Source organism: Aristolochia californica, unplaced genomic scaffold, assembly GCF_029961685.1.
Source record: "Aristolochia californica isolate CCGP_79_NKW_82.1479 unplaced genomic scaffold, dmAriCali1.0.hap1 SCAF_8, whole genome shotgun sequence".
In the NCBI taxonomy this organism is placed as follows: domain Eukaryota; kingdom Viridiplantae; phylum Streptophyta; class Magnoliopsida; order Piperales; family Aristolochiaceae; genus Aristolochia; species Aristolochia californica.
Genome location: NW_027182279.1, coordinates 5,308,281 through 5,329,201, shown reverse-complemented (window position 1 = coordinate 5,329,201; position 20,921 = coordinate 5,308,281). Strand labels below are relative to the sequence as shown.

The following is a 20,921-nucleotide window of genomic DNA, read 5'->3' as shown; positions in this document are numbered from 1 at the left end:
TGATGTGCTCATTCAAGATATGCAATATCTTCCATCAATGTTGTTTTCAAGTTTTGTGTTTTTGTTACTTGGTTGTATATCTTCTACATAGTTAACTCCGAAAAATTGTGATCACCCCAAAAAAATTATACTTCGTCAAGTTTATTAAGTTCTACCATTTTAGTCTCCCTTAGTTTTCCACAAAAAAAAAGGTCACTTTGGAAGTATGAGTGTTACATAGTCGCCTCCTTCCAATTAAAGTTGTTTTCCTAAGTTTATCATCTTCAGTTTATCATCTTGTGTTTTTATCACTTCAAAGCAATGCCTAAACTCACTACCTAAAAAGTATAGGAGTGTGCCCAACATCCAACTTGAGTCAAGTCTTTTATTCTTCACCCAAGAGGTGATTTGTATTTGAACTACCCTTAAAAAGTGAGTAATCTCTTTTTTAAGCCCTAAAGTTGGGCTAGTTTTCCACCTTTCAAATTGAGCGGAGTCTGTTTCAGACTATGACCGTTTTGACTGGTGTATGGAGCTTTGTCATACGGCTAGGAGTGATTTTCTTCTCCCATATTGTGTTTTGTCCAAGCTGGGTCTCTATATCCTTTTTATCCCCAGCTTGAGGGGAGAAGTAGAAGAAGTATTTTGTTCCACATGTTGTGGTAATTTTTAGGTGACCAAAATATTCAAGAAAGGGAAAGGAAAAAAGATGAGGTATTTGTATCTACGAAGATATTTTTGTAGCAAAGAAAATTGAAGACCAAAAATCATATTCATTGCAAATTGAAGTTATAAACTCCAACTTGAGGGAGTGTTGAAGAGAAGATATGGAAAGCTCTTACATGACTCTCACAGTAAAAAGTCTAACAGAGCCAGAATTAATATGGTGGAGTCTTACAAGAGTCTCAGTTTAAAAGTGTTTTAGTTATGTTAGTCTTCTATTTATGTTAAGTTGTTTAATTATGCTAGGACTTATCTTTAAGTGTTAGACTTTGGTGTAATTGGGACAAAGGTACTTTAATTGTAATTGGACTCTATTACTTTCCTCTATTATAAATAGGAGTTTATGTACTCAAATTACAACAAGTCAATGTAGTTTTTCTTTTTTTCAGAAATTCAACATTAATTACTAATAGAATAAGGGAGGCATATTGATTTTCTGTTTCTGAACTCTAGAGATGTCAAACTACCGGAGGTTAGCCTCTCACTTATATGTGCTTTTTTAGTCTATGAGAGACTGTATATTTGTCATTTAGGTAGTTAAAAGTACTAATAGAATCAGGGGAGGCATATTGATTTTCTGTTTCTGAACTCTCAAGTGATGTCAAACTACCGGAGGTAATCCTCTCACCCATATGTATTTCTTGAGTCTATGACAAATTCCGTTGCATTTCAGTTTGTCAGTCAAAAGTACAAATAAGGGAGGCAGGTTGATTTTCTATTCTTGGACAGTCTAGAGAAGGTAAACTACCAGGGGTCGACCTCTCTTTTTGTTAGGTCCCGTGAGGAGCAAATCTAGAGGAAGGTGAATAGACGTTCCATTTTGTTATTTATTTTTAAGTTCTTTTATTTTATTTGATGTGTTCACACTTTGGAACATTTTCAATGTGCAATATTGATTTCAAAGTTAAGAGCAATGCACAAATAATAGATCACACAAAGAACACAGATTTATAATGGTTCACAACCCAAACTTGAGGTGTTAATCCACTCCCAAGGGGTTTGCACCTCAGAATTATATCACTATCCTCAAGGAACCAAACAACTTCTACAACAAATTGTCACTAAAGTAACTTACAATGCTACCCGAACAGAGATTGACTCTACTCAATTTACCACAACAGCCAATTTTGAATGCACACTCTCACATAGATTTACAACAGCCAAGACAAAAGGGATTTTCTAGCAGGTAACTAGACACTCTTGCCTAGACACAGGGATTTATCAACAACTCACTACATACTCTAACCTAAACCTACAAGGGAATTTTACCAACACCAGCCTATACAGGAACTAACGCTCAATAGCAAATACATACACTTACTTAGAGCCACAAAGGGATTTTCAACCGCACTTGCCTACTCCAAGACTTACAACTCTTACAGCAACAAACAGAGCTTTCTAGCTTATAACTTGAATGAGATATCAGCAACCAACTAAGCAGCATAGGTTACTGCAACTAATCCTCAGCCACAAAGGCTTCTCTCAACAATTGAAATTAGAGACAGTCTTGCCTACACAAGGCTTGACAAAACATGCAAGGGTTATTTGCTTACAACCCTTGACAAATGTCTCTGTTGAAAATTTAAGGGAGAATTAAACTCATTGACTATTGTAAACTAAGTATATTAGTACTCTATTTAACATGGTATTAGAGCAGGTACTCGTATGTGGGCCTGCACCTAAACTATTTACTTGTAGAGTCACAAAAGAGAGCTTACACCTAAACTGTCTACTTGTAGAGTCACAAAAGAGGGCCTACACCTAAACTGCCTACTCCTAAATTATCCACTTGTAGAACCACAAAAAGAGGGTCTACACGTGAGGGGGAGTATTAAGGAATAGTCCCACATGGATTAGTGAATACAAATATCTTGAGTTTATTAGTTGAGAAAGAGGCTTCCTAAGGTGACTACTCATTTTGGGATGGGCCTTGGACCCAACTTAACATTTATAATAGAGAATTACACTACCCATGTCCCAATTACACCCAAAGTAAAACTTCTAATAAGAAACACAAGCAAAGTAAACAATTAAAACACATCTTCTATGAGACTTTCTTCAATGAGACTCATGTAAGACTTCCATAATAATTCTTCCACTGTGAGGCCCTTTACCACGAGAGTCGCATAAGACTGCATAATTGTTTCTTCAACACACCCTCTCAAGCTAGAGTTGCTAACTTCAGCTTATAAAGAAAAATTTTCTCAGTCTGCTTCATCAACACTATGGGCTACAAAATTGTTCACCTTCTATTTTCCCTTTTACTTAGATGTCCTTTGAAAACATGACACTAGCTATCACCATTCAATAACTTTTACCAACAACTCCTGAATTCTTCATTATAGGTTCCTCAACACGTCTTTCTCATACCCTTTTTTTAAGAGGCCCAACTTGCACTAAACAAATATGAAAGAAGATAACAAATAGAGACATTGAGTGTAGAATTCCCATTGATAGGGTTTCAATTTTGAACATTGAACAGTAGACACTCAAAAAATACTACTAAGGAGAAAAGGATGTTAAGTTGTGGAGCCTAATCAACACCTTACGCTGAGTCGGTAAGCGGATTGACCTTCGCGGTAAGGTGGGGGTTGGAAGGAGGGCGAGGAGCCCCTGAAAGGTCCACGATATATTGATTGTTGTTCCATTAAAGGTAGTTTGGGGATTTCACACTTGTAATATGGTTACCCTAGTTTTCTCTTTATAATTGGGGGGTGCTGCTATTAGGGTTTATCATCATCACGAAAAAGAACTTTGAGTTGCAGCCCGAGAGAAGTTAGAGGAAAACACCTGTAAGTGTGTGCGATTTCTCTTGTAAATTATTTCATCTTTATATTGGATTACTACAGCGGCGGAAGACAGGACGTAGTCTTACCTTGAGGCGAACATGTATAAATCTTGTTGTATTTTCGTGTTTGTTTTTTTTTCTTCCGTGATTATTATTATTGCTCTCGTTAGTTTGGAATTAGGGCGTCTAATTCCTAACAAATGAAGATTTTTTCTACTCTCGTTGGCACAAAATCAATTGTTTTTTTATTGGGCATTTTGTTGTTGCTTCAAATGCAATAAACAAAGAGCTTAATTCAAACTGCCACGATAACCACGAAGATAAAATCAAAATTCTTCACAAGGTCAACAAAAGGAAAGACAGGTAGACTAAAAAGAATTAGAAACTAACAAGGAACATTACCTTGTCGTTATTTATATTTCTTGATGTAATCTTGTTTTACATGTCAAACTATGTCTATGAACCAAATTTCATGTAAAGAAGACATGTAGAATAGGAGATATAGAGTTAGGGTTTTCTCTTAAAGTAAGGGCAATATTGTAAATCGTATTCAATCAGAGGTAGGGACGTGTACGTTCCCCATTGTAGTCACTTTATCAATTTTCTCTTCTCCGCCTTCTCACCCTCTCATTCTCTCTCTTCAACCTTCTTTCATCTCAACTTTTTCAGATTTTTTTCTCGTATAATTTTTTTCTCATATAAATTAAGTATGCCAATCACTTTATTTGGGTTCCTTGGGTTGGTCTTCTTATTTTAATATGTATGGTTTTTATTATTACCCTTAAGTGGGTTTTCTATTATCATCCTTTAGTGACAGCTTTTCTTGCTTAGTGATTGTTACACCTACTTTGTTTTTGAGATTATCTTCGTGTTAGCTTCGAATTTTCTTATATGGATCACCCAATTTGTTTGACCCTTTTCTTTGGGTTTTGCCTTCTAATTAGGGTTGTCAATGTCATTTTCTATTTCAGTATTTATTCTTTGGACATCTTGAGGTGCCTATTATTCAAGGGAATGAATGTTATAATATCTTGAGTTTCTATCTTGTTCAAACCAGTCATTGACGTGTTTCCAAACTTGAGGGGGAGCAAGAGTATAAGTGTCTACATGCTGAGTGCAACTTAAAGATTTTTTAAGCCAAATAGACCACAAATTATTTTTTTTTGACAATCAATTTGAGTATTTTTTTTTTTTTATGAATCAACTGAGTTGAAAACCAAATTTTTATCTTCTTTTTTATGCTAAAAACAAGAAATTGAGAGATAAATTTTTGACATGTTGAAGCTATATGTTCCAACTTGAGGGGAGATATTGGAAGGTATAGTTAGAGTTTATTAAATTTTCTTTATTTTTCATGAAAGTTGTTTCATGTAGAAAGTAGATTCCTAGGGTCTAAGGGGTACAAAGACATGATTGTAGTTTTTCATAGTGTTTAAGTTATAAATAGAGGAAAGGAGTTTATAAACCCTAATCTCTCTCATCTAATTTAATTACACAAATTCCAAAACTATCTTTTTCTCATAACATGTTTTTTTCTCTTTCAGAATATAACATTGCTGATCATCAGAAGTAAAAACCTTTCATAAAACAAAAAATAATACCTGAACCAAAATAAAAGGTAAAGCCACACCGCCTGAAGGAGCATTACCAGAGCCATACAATTGCTCATTCCGCCGAATCAAGTTTTGGAGTCCTACATACTTCAATGAAGGTACAAAAACAATAAAATCACCATTTGGTCAATTAATTGATTGAAAAGTACATTGAAGCAATGTCACTAAATACCTACTCAAAAAATATGTGAACATAAGTTTCTTCGAACTTCATGAAATTGATAAAGAAATGAAGCATGGAAGTTCAACTGAAGAAATGAATAAGTATTCATACTTGTTCTTGTAGTTCTTGCAAATATGCAGCTTTCTTCTCGATCCTACTTCTGAGCCCAATACACTCTGCCTGCCATAATCAAAGGAAAAAATTAACAACATGAGACTATAATCAAACAAAGAGTTACTATTTATAACTATTTATAGTTGTAGTTTTAGCTCTAGATAGATTCAGTAATTAAGCTTAGAAAGGAACAACACCCAGCAGACAAGCATTGTCTCTAAAGAAAATAAAATCTGAATGACTCAGTTTTCCATGTATCCTCTTTGTAGATAACCAAAAAAGTAATTCATTTTCTATAAGATGGGCTAAATTAATCCAGTTAAATGTGTAAATTTTGAATAGCCCTTTAGAACCAACATTTTTTCAGAAAGATATGAACCATTATTGGTGAAAACACCTGAAGACATACCTTTAATTCTTCAATATCATTTAAGCTAGTTCGAGGTAAACCCTTCCACTGTATTTCCTTTTTATCCTTTGAAATAATATCCATTGCCATAAGAACATTAAGGGCATCATACACCCTGCGCCTGATGTTTTTCTCATCATACTGTTGCTGCTCAAAACAAAGATAAGTAAGCAACCCAAATAAAGATAATCAACACCTTCGTTTATGAGATTTATGTGCATGCATTAGGTCATCTGTCATATATATTTATACTGACCTGATCAGGAGAAGCCAGACTGCTTCTGGGATCTGCAAATTCAGCCACAAGTTCATCTGCAACCTGTAGAAAGATCGTGACAGCTAGGATTGGATGATAAAAGATATATAACATAAATCGCCAGTGGAAACGACATGCGGTGTGCCCAACATCAAGAGATGCAATCAAAAACAAAAAGGAAAGGAAATAATTTTATAAACCCAACAAAACATAGACTCTATCAAGTTAGCAAAGAGGTGCACAATTATGGAAGAGCAAGAAGGCCCAATTTGCTTTGGACTTCAACAAACATAAAAGAATGGAATTGGTTTGAATTTACCAAAAGAAGTTATCTTGGCGAGAAACTGTATCTCACCTCTAAAACAATTTTTCCCAACTGAGTTTCCTTAAAAGTTAAGTTTTAAGAAAAAGAACCCAAGAAAAAAGACTACCATCTCAGCAGGTTCTAAGTGCCTGCTCCATCACTGAATAGATGAGCTCATCTAACTCCAACATTGATACTATACATAAGGTTGGTTCTTATAGAAGCCAGGCAATCTTCTAGAAGCTATGATCAGAAAGCAACCAGAAAGTTTTAGAGGCACTGAATAGATGAACTAATCTAATTCCAACATGAATACCCTACCTAAGGCTGATTCTTTCAAAGGTCAGGTGATCCTTTGGAAGCTATGATCAGAGAGGAACCGGAAAGTTTTCAAGCAGTACGAGTCCCACATAAGAAAAAATAAAGAAGTCCTTATATAGATTTGGTCCCTTGCCAAAAAAGTAAGACTGATATTTAGGGATTTAGGAGTTCATCTATGAATGAATTTAATAGCTTGCTATGAGGAATAAGAAAGTCAATTTCCATATCCTCTTTTTTTTTCGCCTGCAGTAGCCCCATTTTTCAAATACAGTTTTCCAATTTAAAAGTGGTTCGATGTCTGTCAACCATTGACTCTCAGCGGCCTCGGCATCAGGAGCATCTCAGGCACCAATTGAGCATATCTACTCAAATGGCTATGGCACATCAACACCTCCCCTTCGCTGATCTGGCGCTCGCTGGTTGCAGCCAAAGCGGGCAAGCAGAATGGATGGTGGCTGGAAGGGGGTAAGCAATACAGACTCTTGCCAATTTGGAGGAAAACCATCATCCTTCTCCCTCAATTTTCGGGTGATGTTAAGTGCTTCCCCCGGAAATGGACTTCGTACTAAATTTTGGTCTAATTGGCGGTTGGGAGAAAAGTCGCTGATGAACTCCTTTTGCTCCCTCTCAAGCCTCTCCAATCTCCCTTTGGCCTCAATCACTGATATTTGGCATCAACCAGGTGACTGGAATCTGCAATTCCGAAGAGGACTTACTGACGCAGAGGCTTTGGAGGCTTCTTGCATCTTCTCTGACCTTGCCGGAGTCAAAATTAGAACCTCCATTCCAAACACTTTAATTTAGACCCCTTGCCCAAAAGGTTCTTTCACTGCTGCTTCTGCCTACAACTACATTCAGGGCTTCAACACCTCCTGGCCTCACCACCCAATTGTTGTGGCTTGGTGTCTCCAAGCTCCACCTCATGCTAAATTTTTTGTTTGGTGTGCCTGTTGGAATAAGATCCTCACTTCTGATGCTTTACTTCGGCAAAGGACACATGTTCCTGACCGATCCTATGCCTTTTGCCATAACTCGCCGGAAAGTGCCACTTCGCCCAAACAATTAGGTCAGCCTGAATCGCCATCCAGTATTGAGTCCCTCATGACCTCCCATCAATGATCTAGTCCCTCGTCAGCTATCGGCTCCCCAAGCTCGGTAAATTGCTTATCTCCAGCTATACGGGTCATATCCCCTGGGCCCTCTGGAAGGAGAGGAACAAAAGAAAATTCCAGCTCAAGTCTTCCTCTATTTCTAAGCTTGCCAAATCCATTGCTGGACAGGTCTCCACTTGGCTTCTCACGAAGAGAGAATTCCTACACCTCAGCAACTCCCACCTCCGAGGAAAAGGAAACCGGTGTCTTGTTGCTGCAATAACAGGGCCCTCTCATCCTCCCACTATGGGTGTTTGGTCCCCTCCTCCCGGCTACTTCAAGTTGAATTTTGACGGTAGCACTTATGGATGTCCCGGGCCTGTGGGCTTGGAGAAGTTATTCATGGTAACCACAGTAATCATTTAAAAAAAAAATGATAACCACAGTAACCTTCTTCTCTCATTTGCTGGTCCCTTGGGCATTTCAAACTCCACCTCTGTCGAGCCCCATCGGTTTGCTTCATAGCATTAAGATCTACTGTGACCGATTTTCTGGTCCCCTCATCATCGAAGTTGACTCCAAAGTGATCATTGATTGGTGCGCCAAATCTATGACTCCTCCCTGGCGACATTGGAACATCTTTTTAGATGTTTGTAGCATCTCTTTCTCCCTTGACTGTATTTGGGATCATGTTCCTAGGTCCGCAATCACCTTGCAGATTCTCAAGCTAAAAGGGGTACATCCCTCCAAACCTTTGATGTGGTGGGAGGCCCCTCCTTTCAGGTTGTATCTTTTTATCTACTTGCTTTAATAAAATTCTGACTCTTCATCGAAAAATTAAAATATATAACAATAATATAAAAATAATAAGAAGAAGAAGAAGAAGAATCACTAACCTCATTATAAGTGGTTCTCCCTTTGCTTTCTACTTTCTCACAAACTATGATCAATCAAAGGCACAAATGGAACAGCATGTCAGTCAAACTCAACCTAGTAATCACAGATACAACAGAAAACAAACCAGCCAAGCTAGATATTTTGAATCGGAAGGAAATGAAGAACCTGATAGTGAACAACGATATCACATCATGAATATGGAAATGCATACATTTTTAACAATGCGGCACTTTTACCTAGTAATGGATAAGCCATGCAGTAATCACATCAACCAGATAAGCCCAGCTGTCCAATTTTTGACTAGAAAAGCAGCACACAAAACAGCCAACTATTCTTTTTTATTTTTTATGTCCAAGTTTCAAAGGTCAGATCCACTCTATTCTGATTAACAAACATATGCAGCAATGGTAGTTCAACTACATAAATATGGTAAATTTACCCTTGCCAAATCATGATAGGCCTTTCATGGAATAGCATGGCCAATGCTTTCAAATATGAACACAATTGAAAACAAGCTCTCAACCAAGTCAGGTACGCTTTAAAAGTATAAGCCTACTGGAACCCAAGGTTACAAACAAAAGCCATCTGGCACTTTTGACATTGATAAAGAAATCAGAGAATAGTAAGCAAGAAGGCATCAATATGGAAAAGGAAATAACAAACTTCACATGCAGTGAAAAAGTAAATGAGATGTTTTTCAAAAAAAAAATGAAGAAAGAAAAACGTGGCTGAGAAAGAAGGTTAACATCATTTAAGGAAAAAAAATAACAAGTTTCAGTTGTAATAAAAAAAAGTAAACGTTATTACTCACAATAATGTGTGAACATCTGATTGAGGTTATTCCACCTATTTCAATTTCATTTTTCACAACTTGTAAAATCTCCACTCTGATCTAATATCTTCTTCCAGTTAGATGCTGAAACATTGTAAGGAGTATAACTTTTAACTCATTTATATGAGTTAAGTCAGTAATACCCAGGGAAAAAGAACCTGTAGATGATCACACAGGTTTCTTAAAAAACCTAATAGTCATGCACATGGCAGATCCACAGCAATTAGGTCCATTAATATGTTGGAAACCATCAAGTGGTCCACAAAGGCAAAAACATCAAGCATCTGACTCTAATATGTACATCTGGGTGACCATTTTATGGTGGCTGTGCAACTTTTGTTTTGTCTCATTCATTTTGAAGAGTATTATATGTAAGATAAGATAAGAAGAACCACAAATGTTGCAATGCTAAGGCTGCAGCTCATCCTTGTAGAAACCAAGTAGATTATTAATCCTGGCCACTGTATCATCAACCACTACAAAATTGTGTGACTTTCATGGATGAGGTACTGACGGTGATAAGATTACAAGAAAAAAGTAAAAATAAACAATATTTTTAGATTATCACCTTTCATACTAAATTGACGCAGTCCCCTACCACCTTTATCAGCACCTACTGCACGGGCACCTCTCTTTTTCTTTCTACCTCTGTTTAAAATTCAAGAACTAAGAATTTTCTCTATCCAAATTATAACAAAATAATTCAACAGTTTTTAGCACAAAGTCAGTGGCCTGCATTGCATTACATTTCCTCTCTGAATACCGAATATATCCACCATTCTTTAAATTAAAAAAAAAAAACATTTAAGAACTTACTTTGAGCCGCATTCCCATCAGAGAGAGCAAATCAATGAAAAACATAGAATTCTTCCTTTTTATGACGCCTTAAACAAGTTTATGTAAGAGCAAATCAATAAAGAACATATAATTCTTCCTTTTTTATGACATTATAGAATATAGAACTCTCGCCCTTTCTATATGCCTTAAACAAGTTTAACTTTTCCTCAACAAGTTCCAAGTTATGGATTTTCTGAAAATAAAGAAGACTAGACAAAATTAACCCATCACAACCCCCACGGCCGGCCAAAGAAGGAAAACTAAAACTTGAACTTCCCAATATCAGATAAATATATGTGGTCAACATGTAACCATTTATCTGAAACAAAAAATTACTACCAGATTCAGCAAATTAAGAGACTGCTAAAAAACGAAATAGTCAATCATGACAAGTTGCATATTTGGATGATCCTTATAATCACACCTCTACCTCTGTTTCTGTTTCACAAAACAATGCACACTCTTACTTTATAAATTGACAAACTAGAAGCCATATAGATGGTAAGGTAACCTTCCATTTAAACTAAATGTTTACATTACCCCACCATTCTTTAAATTTAAAAAAAATTTAAAAATTTAAAAAAAAAACATTTAAGAACTTACTTTGAGCCTCATTCCCATCAGAGAGAGCAATCAATGAAAAACATAGAATTCTTCCTTTTTATGATGCCTTAAACAAGTTTATGTAAGAGCAAATCAATAAAGAACATAGAATTCTTCCTTTTTTATGACATTATAGAATATTGAACTCTCGCCCTTAAACAAGTTTATCTTTTCCTCAACAAGTTTCAAGTTATTGATTTTCTGAAAATAAAGAAGACTACACAAAATTAACCCAACCCCCATGCCCGGCCAAAAAAGGAAAAACAAAAACTTGAACTTCCCAATATCAGATAAATATATGTGGTCAACATGTAACGATTTATCTGAAACAAAAAATTACTACCAGACTCAGCGAATTAAGAGACTGATAAAAAACGAAATAGTCAATCATGACAAGTTGCATATTTGGACGATCCTTATAATCACACCTCTACCTCTGTTTCTGTTTCACAAAACAATGCGCACTCTTACTTTATAAATTGAGAAACTAGAAGCCATATAGACGGTAAGGAAACCCTCCATTTAAATTAAACGTTTGCATTACCCCAAAGTTCAACTAAATTTCTTGAATTGGAAGCAACTTGAAAGCCTTATAACCGCCACTGTTAAGAAATCTATCACAATTAACATAAATTTCTACGAATAAATTTCATTTCAAGTTCTAACTACAGTCTACCACGCACCCCCACTCCTCAGAAGGAGCCACTTCCAAATTGAAAGTAGCTTGAATTCACAGACATAAACAAATAAAATTTAACAGTAGGTCCTTGGAAACTCACCCTACGGCACCTTGGGATCCAGCATCATCGCCTTGAATGTCCAGATGGTTCAATCTGAGGAAAGTGCTGTCGCTGGCAGGCGTGGCCATGGCAGCCTCACTGCGGCTGGATGGGGATCCTGCGCTTCCACTGGTCGAGATCGATTGTCCGGATATCGTGGCCGTGCCCCACGACCGGGACCCACCACCTCCCCTCGAGAAGCTAGTCGTCGGATTTCGGTGGTCTCCATCTTCCTGATGGTTCCCGGCAGTCCTTACAGTGCCGGACTTCCCACCTATGCCCATCAAGGGGAGAGAGCTTCGGAAAGAATGAAGAGGAAAAGAGGCAATTTTGACCCAGAAGAAGACTTCACTGTGAAACACCAAGAAGGAGACTTAAAACTTCAGAATTGGTTTGGGAGAAGAAAATCGACCACACAGAGAGACACAAATGTGTGAGATTAATTAAGTACCGCCAAGCCCCCAACCCAATGCAGACGTGAACGGCTCAATGTCATGCTTCGTCTTTTGAAATTAAACTGGAGAAAATTAACCGATCAGAGGTTAATTGATGTTAAATTCAAGATACTTAGACCAAAGATATCAATTTTATGATTCATAAACTTTGGGACGAAAATATCCTGATTTCGGTTTGATTCATGTTCAACTCCTATTTCAATAACCCAATCATCCCCTCCATAATTGAATACAACTGATTTCGGTTTGATTTATGTTCAACTCTTATTTCTATAACCCAATCATTCCCTCTATAACAAATGAATATTAATCTTATAAGTCCAAACTGAGCACAATGTGGCTCAATATTGCAACTTTGTTATTTGGGTGAGTAACCTATTATTATAGTTTCATTTTATCCAGTAGATTATGTTCATGATGCCTTTTAAGACGGTATCAAACGAGAATCTACTGTACTCTTGTAAATCTCGACTATCTGATAAAGTAGGAGTATGGGAGCGCATAACATAATATTCCACTATAATGTAACATAGTTATTCTGGTTAACATAGTACTATAGTAGTTGCTGAAGAACAAATATGAAATTTTTTTATATAACTCTAATGGAAGAAACTTCAAGGAGGAATTTTTAGTATTATTAGACTTTAATTTATATGACAATTGTTTAATTATTTTATGACTTATCTTCAAGAGTTATACTTTGGGTGTAATTGAGACATAGGTAGTGTATTCTCTCTATTATAAATATAGACTAGCGTCCTCAATTTATAACAGTAAATGAATTATTTTCTTTTCTAAAATTTTAACCTGATGTTAGAGTAGGTTTTGTGTGTTGACTTGGTTAACCACATAGACAATGTTTTCCTCTATTCCTTAATCTCATTATCTCTTTTGCATTTTTCTTCTTTTGTTGTTTTTCATATTTCTCTAACACCTCTTCTCTCCAACCCTTCATCTATCTCAATCCCTAAAATCCATCAACCCCTTCTACTCGAATCCTCCAAATCCTACTAAACTCTATCATCATACTTCAAGAAGCACTGTTGCATTCGATTGTTCCTCCAAAACAGTTTTTGGTTGTGGTCCTCCTCAAAACAATCCCTTTGATACTCAAAAAATACCTCTTCCTTTCTTGGATAGTGAAGATTACTCAACGATGCCTCTGCCTTGGTCTCACTAGTTCTTCTAGCATCACATTGCATTGAGGTGCTTGATTTCCTCCTTTACCAAAATCAAGAGAAATATGGAGGAGGCAATTCGTTATTGGGCAAAATTGAGGCTACAAAGCTTATTCCTTTGAAGGTTGCATTGGAGTTGATTGTTGGCCCAGGTGGCATCTCAAAAGGGAGGTGAATTAAGATTATAAATTGAAGAGTTAACTAAGCTAATCTAAGCTAATCACTCATATAAATTGTGATAAATTTAAACACATGAATCTCATTATGCATATAAAGGCTATATAGATAAACACATTCAACACACATGCACATATCCAAAGGATACAAGATTTTTTTGTTATCAATGTTCCCCTATTGGTAGTCACTGTCCAAGAATCATTGCTTAGGAAATTTCCACTATATACTCTAATAGCTGGAAATTATAAAGAATTTTTGGCACTCTTAAGCCATGTGTATTCCCAATTACATGATTCCCAATCTCCCTAAAAATTCAATACAAATGACTAGATTTTGGCTCTAGCCAAGCACTCTTCTTCTAGATACCTGGTTCTAGAAGTCAATTCCTCTAGCTTTTCATTCACTAGAGAACCTATCAAAGAAGAAATGAAAATACAAAAGTAAAATAAAAACTTACAATTTCTTCTTAATATGGGAGACAACCCTTCTCCAAATGAGAATCAAGCTTCTAGATGTTTTAGCATTACTGATTGAAGTGATGGAGCTTGATGGAAAATAGAGGTGGAAATGAAACTTTGCTAATCAAATCAAATTTTTAAATTTTGGGTATGCAAGTGAGAGCTCAACTCTTCTTCCTCAAGATGTTAAGCGGAGAGGGGGGGGGGGGGGGGGGGGGGGGGGGGGGGGGGGGGGGGGGGGGGTTGGGCGGTGTGTGGGGGTTTGTAACTTCTCCAACTCAAACTAACCGTCATTTTCCCATTTGAAAAAATTAGATTGTTGATTGATCGATTACTAGTAAGTGATTGATTGATTTATTGATCATAACAACTATGTTTTTTCTTCACAACGACTACTTATTGATAGATCAACATATTACCATTGCTCCAAAAAAGTTAAGTTGATCGATCATAACAAGTGGTTGATCGATCAATCGAGATTCTCTCTGGTTTTACAATATAAGTATTATCGATCAATGTATTTTCATTTGACTTGAAGTCTCTTAGTAGCAAGGTTTTATTTTATTGATCAATCTGGTGGGATGATCGATCATTCCATGTTAATTCAGCTTGCCTGGATAGCTATGATCGATCAATCTCTATTGGATAATTGATCATGCATTATAACATGAAAAGGCCTTGTTCTAGATGTTCGATCAATCAACTAAGGTTGATCAATCATGTTTTATAGTCTTGGCCTGCACACTTCTAGATGATTGATTATTAGTAGAGGTTGATAGATCATTCTAGTGTCAGTTCAACTAAAATGACTTTTAAAGCATGAGAATGAACTACTCTAAGCTCTCTAACCTAACATGTTTGAAAAAATTTATATGGTATTTTTAAAACATGTAGAATGCAAAGAACATCCTAAAAGCTTTTCCATGAGTTCAAGTAATAATTTAGTTTTAGGAAAAAGCTAAAGCTTGTGTTATGATTTCAAAATCTTTGTATGTGATGAGTTTGAGCATGGTTTTGAAAACACGAGGTGTCCTAAATCTCCAATGTATATATGTGCTTAAATATCAGAATTTTGGATGGCTACCTACTTACATGACTAGAGTTCTTGAGATTTCTAATTTTGACTTGACTCTAGGTCTTCAATTATTCACTCATCTTTGATTTCTGAGTTCTTCTTCTCAGTAGCAACCTTCAAGGTCATTTTTCTTCGGGTCTTGACATGGTGACTTGATTTATCGATCTCTTTGCTTGAGCTTTGCCACAAACCGCATAATGTAGGTGTTAAAAGGCTTTGTGTCTAATCACACTGAGAACATTGTTAGTAGCACAATTGGAAGCTACCCATTTTGTTATGAAAATATTGGAGATCAACATGATTTTTCCATAGGTCTAACATTGATTTGGTTGTTATTTCACGATGATTTTGAATTTTGTGCATCAGAGTTCCGTTCTACAACTAAAGAACTACTTTTGTTATTGTTTTATAAAACTTGGAATTCCTATTGTTTATTGTGTCTCCACTCATCGTCTTTGTTGCCAGTTTTTGCATTAGTTGCCTATGTTTCATCTCCAAAGCACCTTCCTAATCATGTTCAAAATGAGCCGCTAGTTGGTGACACTTGTTTATTTTGACTGAAGAACAAGGAAATTAATGTGTTGCTGATAATTGTTGTGTTGTGTTTATAACGGGCTTATAATCATTTGAAAGAGGTGGTTGTAGGAAAAATGGTTGTGATAGTAGCTTAAATGGGGAATCTCAAGAATTTTGTGGTTGTTGTTGCTTTAATGGGGCTTGTAACTCTTGGATAGGGCTGAGTTTGACTATTGTCCTTCTACAAAGTTCCTTAAAGGCTTAAGTTATTGATGTTGTTGGTAATAGTACTAAAATAGGAGGACAATGGTAAAAATGTCTTATTTTGGTCATGGTGGTCTTGATGTCCTCATTGTCATTATCTTCATGTTGATGTAAGAAATTGCAATATGTTTTTGCTCTTTGTTTGTCATGTTGTCATAGATGGGAGAACATAATGGGACTCTAGTTCGCAGCTTAATGGTGCCTAATAATGCCTAAAATTCACTCCAAAATTGATCACATGATTTTGTGTGTTCTCGAACATAAAGTGCTCTCTTCTATGCTTTAGCTTTTCATCCAACTTAGGTAAATCGTAGACCTAGTTATTTATTTCCTAGCCAAATGTCTTGGTCTAATTTTTAATTTATATTTCATGCACATTTTTCCAATTTGATTTATGGTTGAATTTGTGTTCATACTTGGTCTTACTTCGATTAATTTCATATTTTAATTTTTTGGGTCCTACCGTTAATATCTCTTATTATTATGCACTTTGGTTATCCTTCTTGGTGTCAACTCCTTGTCTTGTTATGATCTCCGCTTCTTTGAGAAAATTTTAAGTGTTAAGAAGTAAATTTGGTCACTTTCTTTTCTTAAGGGGTCATGTTTTTACAAGAGGAGACTATTAAACCTTTAGTACTTTTTCAAAATTTTAATCTTTTAACTACTTTGAAGAAATGCCTATAGACCCACTACTTGTAAAGAACAAGCATATGCCCAACATCTAACTTGAATCAACTCTTTTTATTTTTCACCCAAGTGGCGATTTTTTCCTGAGTTACTCTTAAATTATGAGTAGTCTCCTTTTCATGCCCTAAAGCTTGGGCCCTTTTTTTTTGCCTTTCAAATTTAGTAGAGTTTTTTTTTTCAAAGTTTAACCTTTTTTCAGATTGGTGAACGGAGTTTTGTCTAATGGCTAAGGGTTTCTTATCCCATTTTTATTTTGTATAAGTTTGGCCTCTTGAAAAAGAAAAAGTGATCCCAGCTACATGGGGAGAAGTAGAAGAAGAAGCATGAAGAAAGAGATATTTTGTTATACATGTTGTGGTAAATTTTTATGTGATGTTAGAAGACAAAAATGTCATGCCTATAATTCCTTATATTTAGCCCTTACTTTTTAGTCATTAGGTTAAAGGGCAATTATGTAATATTTTAGTTTAATTCATTATATAAAGGAGAATTAGGGATTGAACCAAAACACTAATCACTCCACATCTTTCTTTCTACTCGAGCTCCTTCCTCTCTCTCACATATTCAAATTCTCTTCTTCTCTCCTTCAACTCTTTCTTTTCCTTTCTTTTCTTCTCGCTTCCCTCACACTGAAAGGTTCGTAAAGAGCTAATAATAGAGTACGAAGATTCAACAACGTATTAGAGCTAGGGTCTTAGGATTCTAGAGCTGGTTATACTCAGTTTACATAGATGTTGCATGAGATGGATAAATAAGTACCTATTCCAATCTCTTGTTATTTTTTCTTAATTGAAGTCCAAAACACACTCTCTTTTGTGTCTTCTTCAATTTATTGGCCTGATTATGGAAGCATATGGGATGAAGATGGGGTTGCTTTCTGCATTGTTGTTGGTCTTCCAGTCTTCCATGTTAGAAACAACATAACTAGTTGTTTCTTTCCTTGATTGCTTCCCGGTTGGTAAAGGAAGAAGTTCAACACCAGCCTTAGTTGAAGAGTGGAGTGTCTTGAAGATATTCACAAACAACTCAAAGGAAGGGAATACAAGAACTTTTTTTGATGATCTTCTAGGCCGAGACCTCGTGAGGTTACAAGGAGTTTTTTTGAAATTTCATGTTGATGTTTTCCTAGGCTGAGACCAGAATGAACAACATGGTGGTTCCTATTTTTTCGAAATTGAATCCTGGTTAGTAAGGATTCAGAGTGAAATGACAATAACATCTCTTTCTTTTTTCTCATTCAACTTCTTGAGGTAGGAGTCCTTGTTGGTAAAGAACTCCCTTGAATCTTTATCAATAGAGGACCAGATAATCTGTTCGACTGCCTTCAAGCAAAGTTCTTGTTGATAAAGAACTTTTCTCAAGATGAGCTCTTGTTAAATGTTACAAAGTGGGACCCACCACGGTTACATGAGTTGGTGGGACCCACCATGATCAAATGAGGTGGCATGATGAGTCACCACACGAGCTGATATGAGTTGGAAGATTTGGCAATCAAGTGGGACCCACCATGATAACCACGAGCTAGCATCCTTATCATATGATCACGTGTTTCATAGAAGAGTTTCAGTTTTAGTTATGTTAGTCTTCTAGTTATGATGAGTTATTTAATTATTCTAGGACTTATCTTTAAGTGTTAGAGTTTGGGTGTAATTGGGACAAGGTAGTTTAATTGTGTTTGGACTCTACCACTTTCCTCTACTATAAATAGAGGTTCATGTACTTGAATTATAATCAATCAAAGTAGTTCTCCACTTCTCAACTCGTGAAGTATTCCTCTCTAGCCTAAACTCTTTTTTCTTTTTTTTCTCTTCTCTCCTCTCTACCCGAGAGCTCTCTCTCTCTCTCTCTCCTTCTCTTTTTCTCCCTCTCTCACCCGGCTTGAGATTTCAGTCATGCAGAACATCAAATTTAGGATCCCCACGTCAAGAGATTGCTCTAAGAAGTTATGATCAAAGTTACTCATAGAAGCCTCTTTGTGAAGCAAGATTAAAGCTCGTGAGATAAGTTTTTTTATTCTTGATATTATTAATTCATGCTCTTGGTTTTCAGATTTAGAAGATGGTTTAGAGATGATTTTATGGTTTTCTTCATCATATGAGATTATTGAGATTTATGCATCTTGGATTAGAAGAAGTTTACCAAGGCAGTTTTGTCGGTTTGAAAGTTTTTGACCGAAAATCGATTTATGTTGAGATTTTCTGCATAAAAGGTTATAATTTTGTGGGAACAGGATTCCCTGATAAAGAAAATTATTATTGAGCCTATTATGAGTGGTTTTTTATTCATTGGATTTCAGAAATATGATTACTTAGCTTCTATGCTAAGCCTCTCCATTAATCGAGTTGGTTGAAGAACTCTACTCGGTTTTGTGATTATTATTTTGGAGAATTATTTTTAGTACATTGAATTTCCTATTATGGCTTAAGAAAACATGGAAACAAGAGTGATATTCTCAAGATTACAACCATACCCTTGCGAGGGGTATCAAATTTCATGAGCTAGTCCACATCGGTTCGCCGATTTCTTATAACAAAGGATCTACTTAACCACCTCACCAAACTTGGGCCACCGATTGATGAAGAAAATATTTCTTATACTAAGTGGTTAAAAAATGATAATTTGGTGATTAGTTGGCTCATCAACAACATGGAAGAATATGTCTCCAATAATGTTATTCATCTTGATACCTCTAAACAAATTTGGGAGACATGTGCTAAGTTGTACTCTAGCTCCGACAACTTACACATGTTATATGATATTCTCCAAAGAATGTTCAACACTAAACAAGGAGAAAATATCCATGAATATTTGGCTCATTTTTAGTGGCCTTCTTCACGAATGGAAGATAGCTCAGCCAACCTACACGGATGTCTCTGTCCAAGACAAGCAGAAAGAAGCCTTAGTCACTGCCATTTGCCTTGCAAACATTAAGCCATATCTCAAAGTTGCTAAAAGTCAACTCCTTAGCACCTCTGCAATTCCCATTTTCGATGATGTATGTGCCACATTACTCCATATTCCAGACTTTTCTTCTTCTTCTTCTATTACTGAAGTATCATCCACTATGTATTCTTGGCATAGGGGAACATCAACCGACCGCGGCTGAGCCCGTGGAAGAAATTATAGAGGAGGACGAGGAAGAGGTGGAAGGGATGGTTTTGTCATAAAAAATGGCAAGGAATGCACTCAGTGTGGGAGATATGGCCATACCATAGATACATGATATTACAAGGAAAGCACCCATTATGGAAAATATGGCCACACTATAGAGACATATTATAGAATCCATGGCAAACCGGATTGGATGAAGGCTGATCAAGCCTTAGTAAGTGATACAAAGGAGGACCAGTCTACCACATCAACAGAAGAAAAAAATCCTTACCGATGATGAGTATGACTTATTCCAAAAAATGAAAACATTGATGGTCTCTTCTCCAAGTTCCTCCTCAACTGCTGCTACCACCACTGCTTCAGGTATGCTCTCTGCCTCCTCTTCATCCTGGATAATTGACATAGGGGCCTATGGATATCTCGCAGGTAACAAAAATCTACTCCACTCAGTTTCTCCTTGTCTCTCGGATAAATTTTTTACCATAGCTGACTCTCTCAAACTAAAGTTCTTGGGAATGGATCCACCTCTGCTACACTATCACTTCCGCTCACAGATATTGTTTTTGTTCCTACCTTACCCTTGAATCTCTTATCTATTAGTCAGCTAACAAAATATTTTAATTGCTCCATTACCTTCTCACCCACTTCTTGTGTGTTTCAGGATCTTATAACGAAGCAGGTGGTGGAGGCTGTGAACAAGGGGGGCTCTACTATCTAGACGTGCCTAAAATAAATATCGTTTCAACCACTGAAACTGATACAAGTCACAGTCGGTTGGGACATCCATCTACACAATTTCTTTATCACATTTTCCCTACTTTTAAAGATAGGTCAGATTTAAATTGTGATGTCTGTCAACTGAGCAAACACCAAAGGACTACATACTCACCTAGTTCAAAACTTAAGAGTGTTTATCCTTTTTCATTGATCCTCATAGATGTATGGGGATCCTTGAGTGTCTCAAATATTTCCCAAGTACTTTATTATATTTATTGATGATTTTACTCGTACCACATGGCAATTTATTTTTAAAGAATGCTTTGAAATACCATCCATATTTAAATCCTTTCATGCAATGGTGTTCACTCAATTTGGTCAGAAAATCAAAGTACTTTAGTCTGATAATGCCAAAGAATATACTTCTAAAGACCTTGACTTCTTTTGTCAAGAGAATGACATTATCCACCAAACATCGTGCGCCTACACTCCTCAACAAAATAGTATAACATAACGGAAGAACCGTCATCTTCTTGAGGTAGCTCGCAGTTACTGTAAACCAGGAAAGTCTCAT

At 36.3% G+C, this 20,921-nt stretch overlaps 1 protein-coding gene across 2 annotated transcripts in view; it reads right to left on the bottom strand.

Moving 5' to 3' along the window:
- LOC137938815 (transcription factor-like protein DPB) overlaps nt 1–12,107 on the bottom strand; it is a 30,877-nt gene extending 18,770 nt beyond the window's left edge. For both annotated transcript variants that reach the window (XM_068783861.1, XM_068783860.1), the window contains exons 1-7: nt 11,710–12,107; nt 10,059–10,138; nt 8,658–8,701; nt 6,046–6,108; nt 5,790–5,936; nt 5,378–5,446; nt 5,092–5,190 (exon numbers count right to left, since the gene is read on the bottom strand). In XM_068783861.1, coding sequence (XP_068639962.1) covers nt 5,092–5,190; nt 5,378–5,446; nt 5,790–5,936; nt 6,046–6,108; nt 8,658–8,701; nt 10,059–10,138; nt 11,710–11,993 — 786 coding nt within the window. In that variant the 5' untranslated portion in view covers nt 11,994–12,107. The remainder of the gene's footprint in view (nt 1–5,091; nt 5,191–5,377; nt 5,447–5,789; nt 5,937–6,045; nt 6,109–8,657; nt 8,702–10,058; nt 10,139–11,709) is intronic.
- Between the last annotated feature and the right edge of the window lie 8,814 nt (nt 12,108–20,921).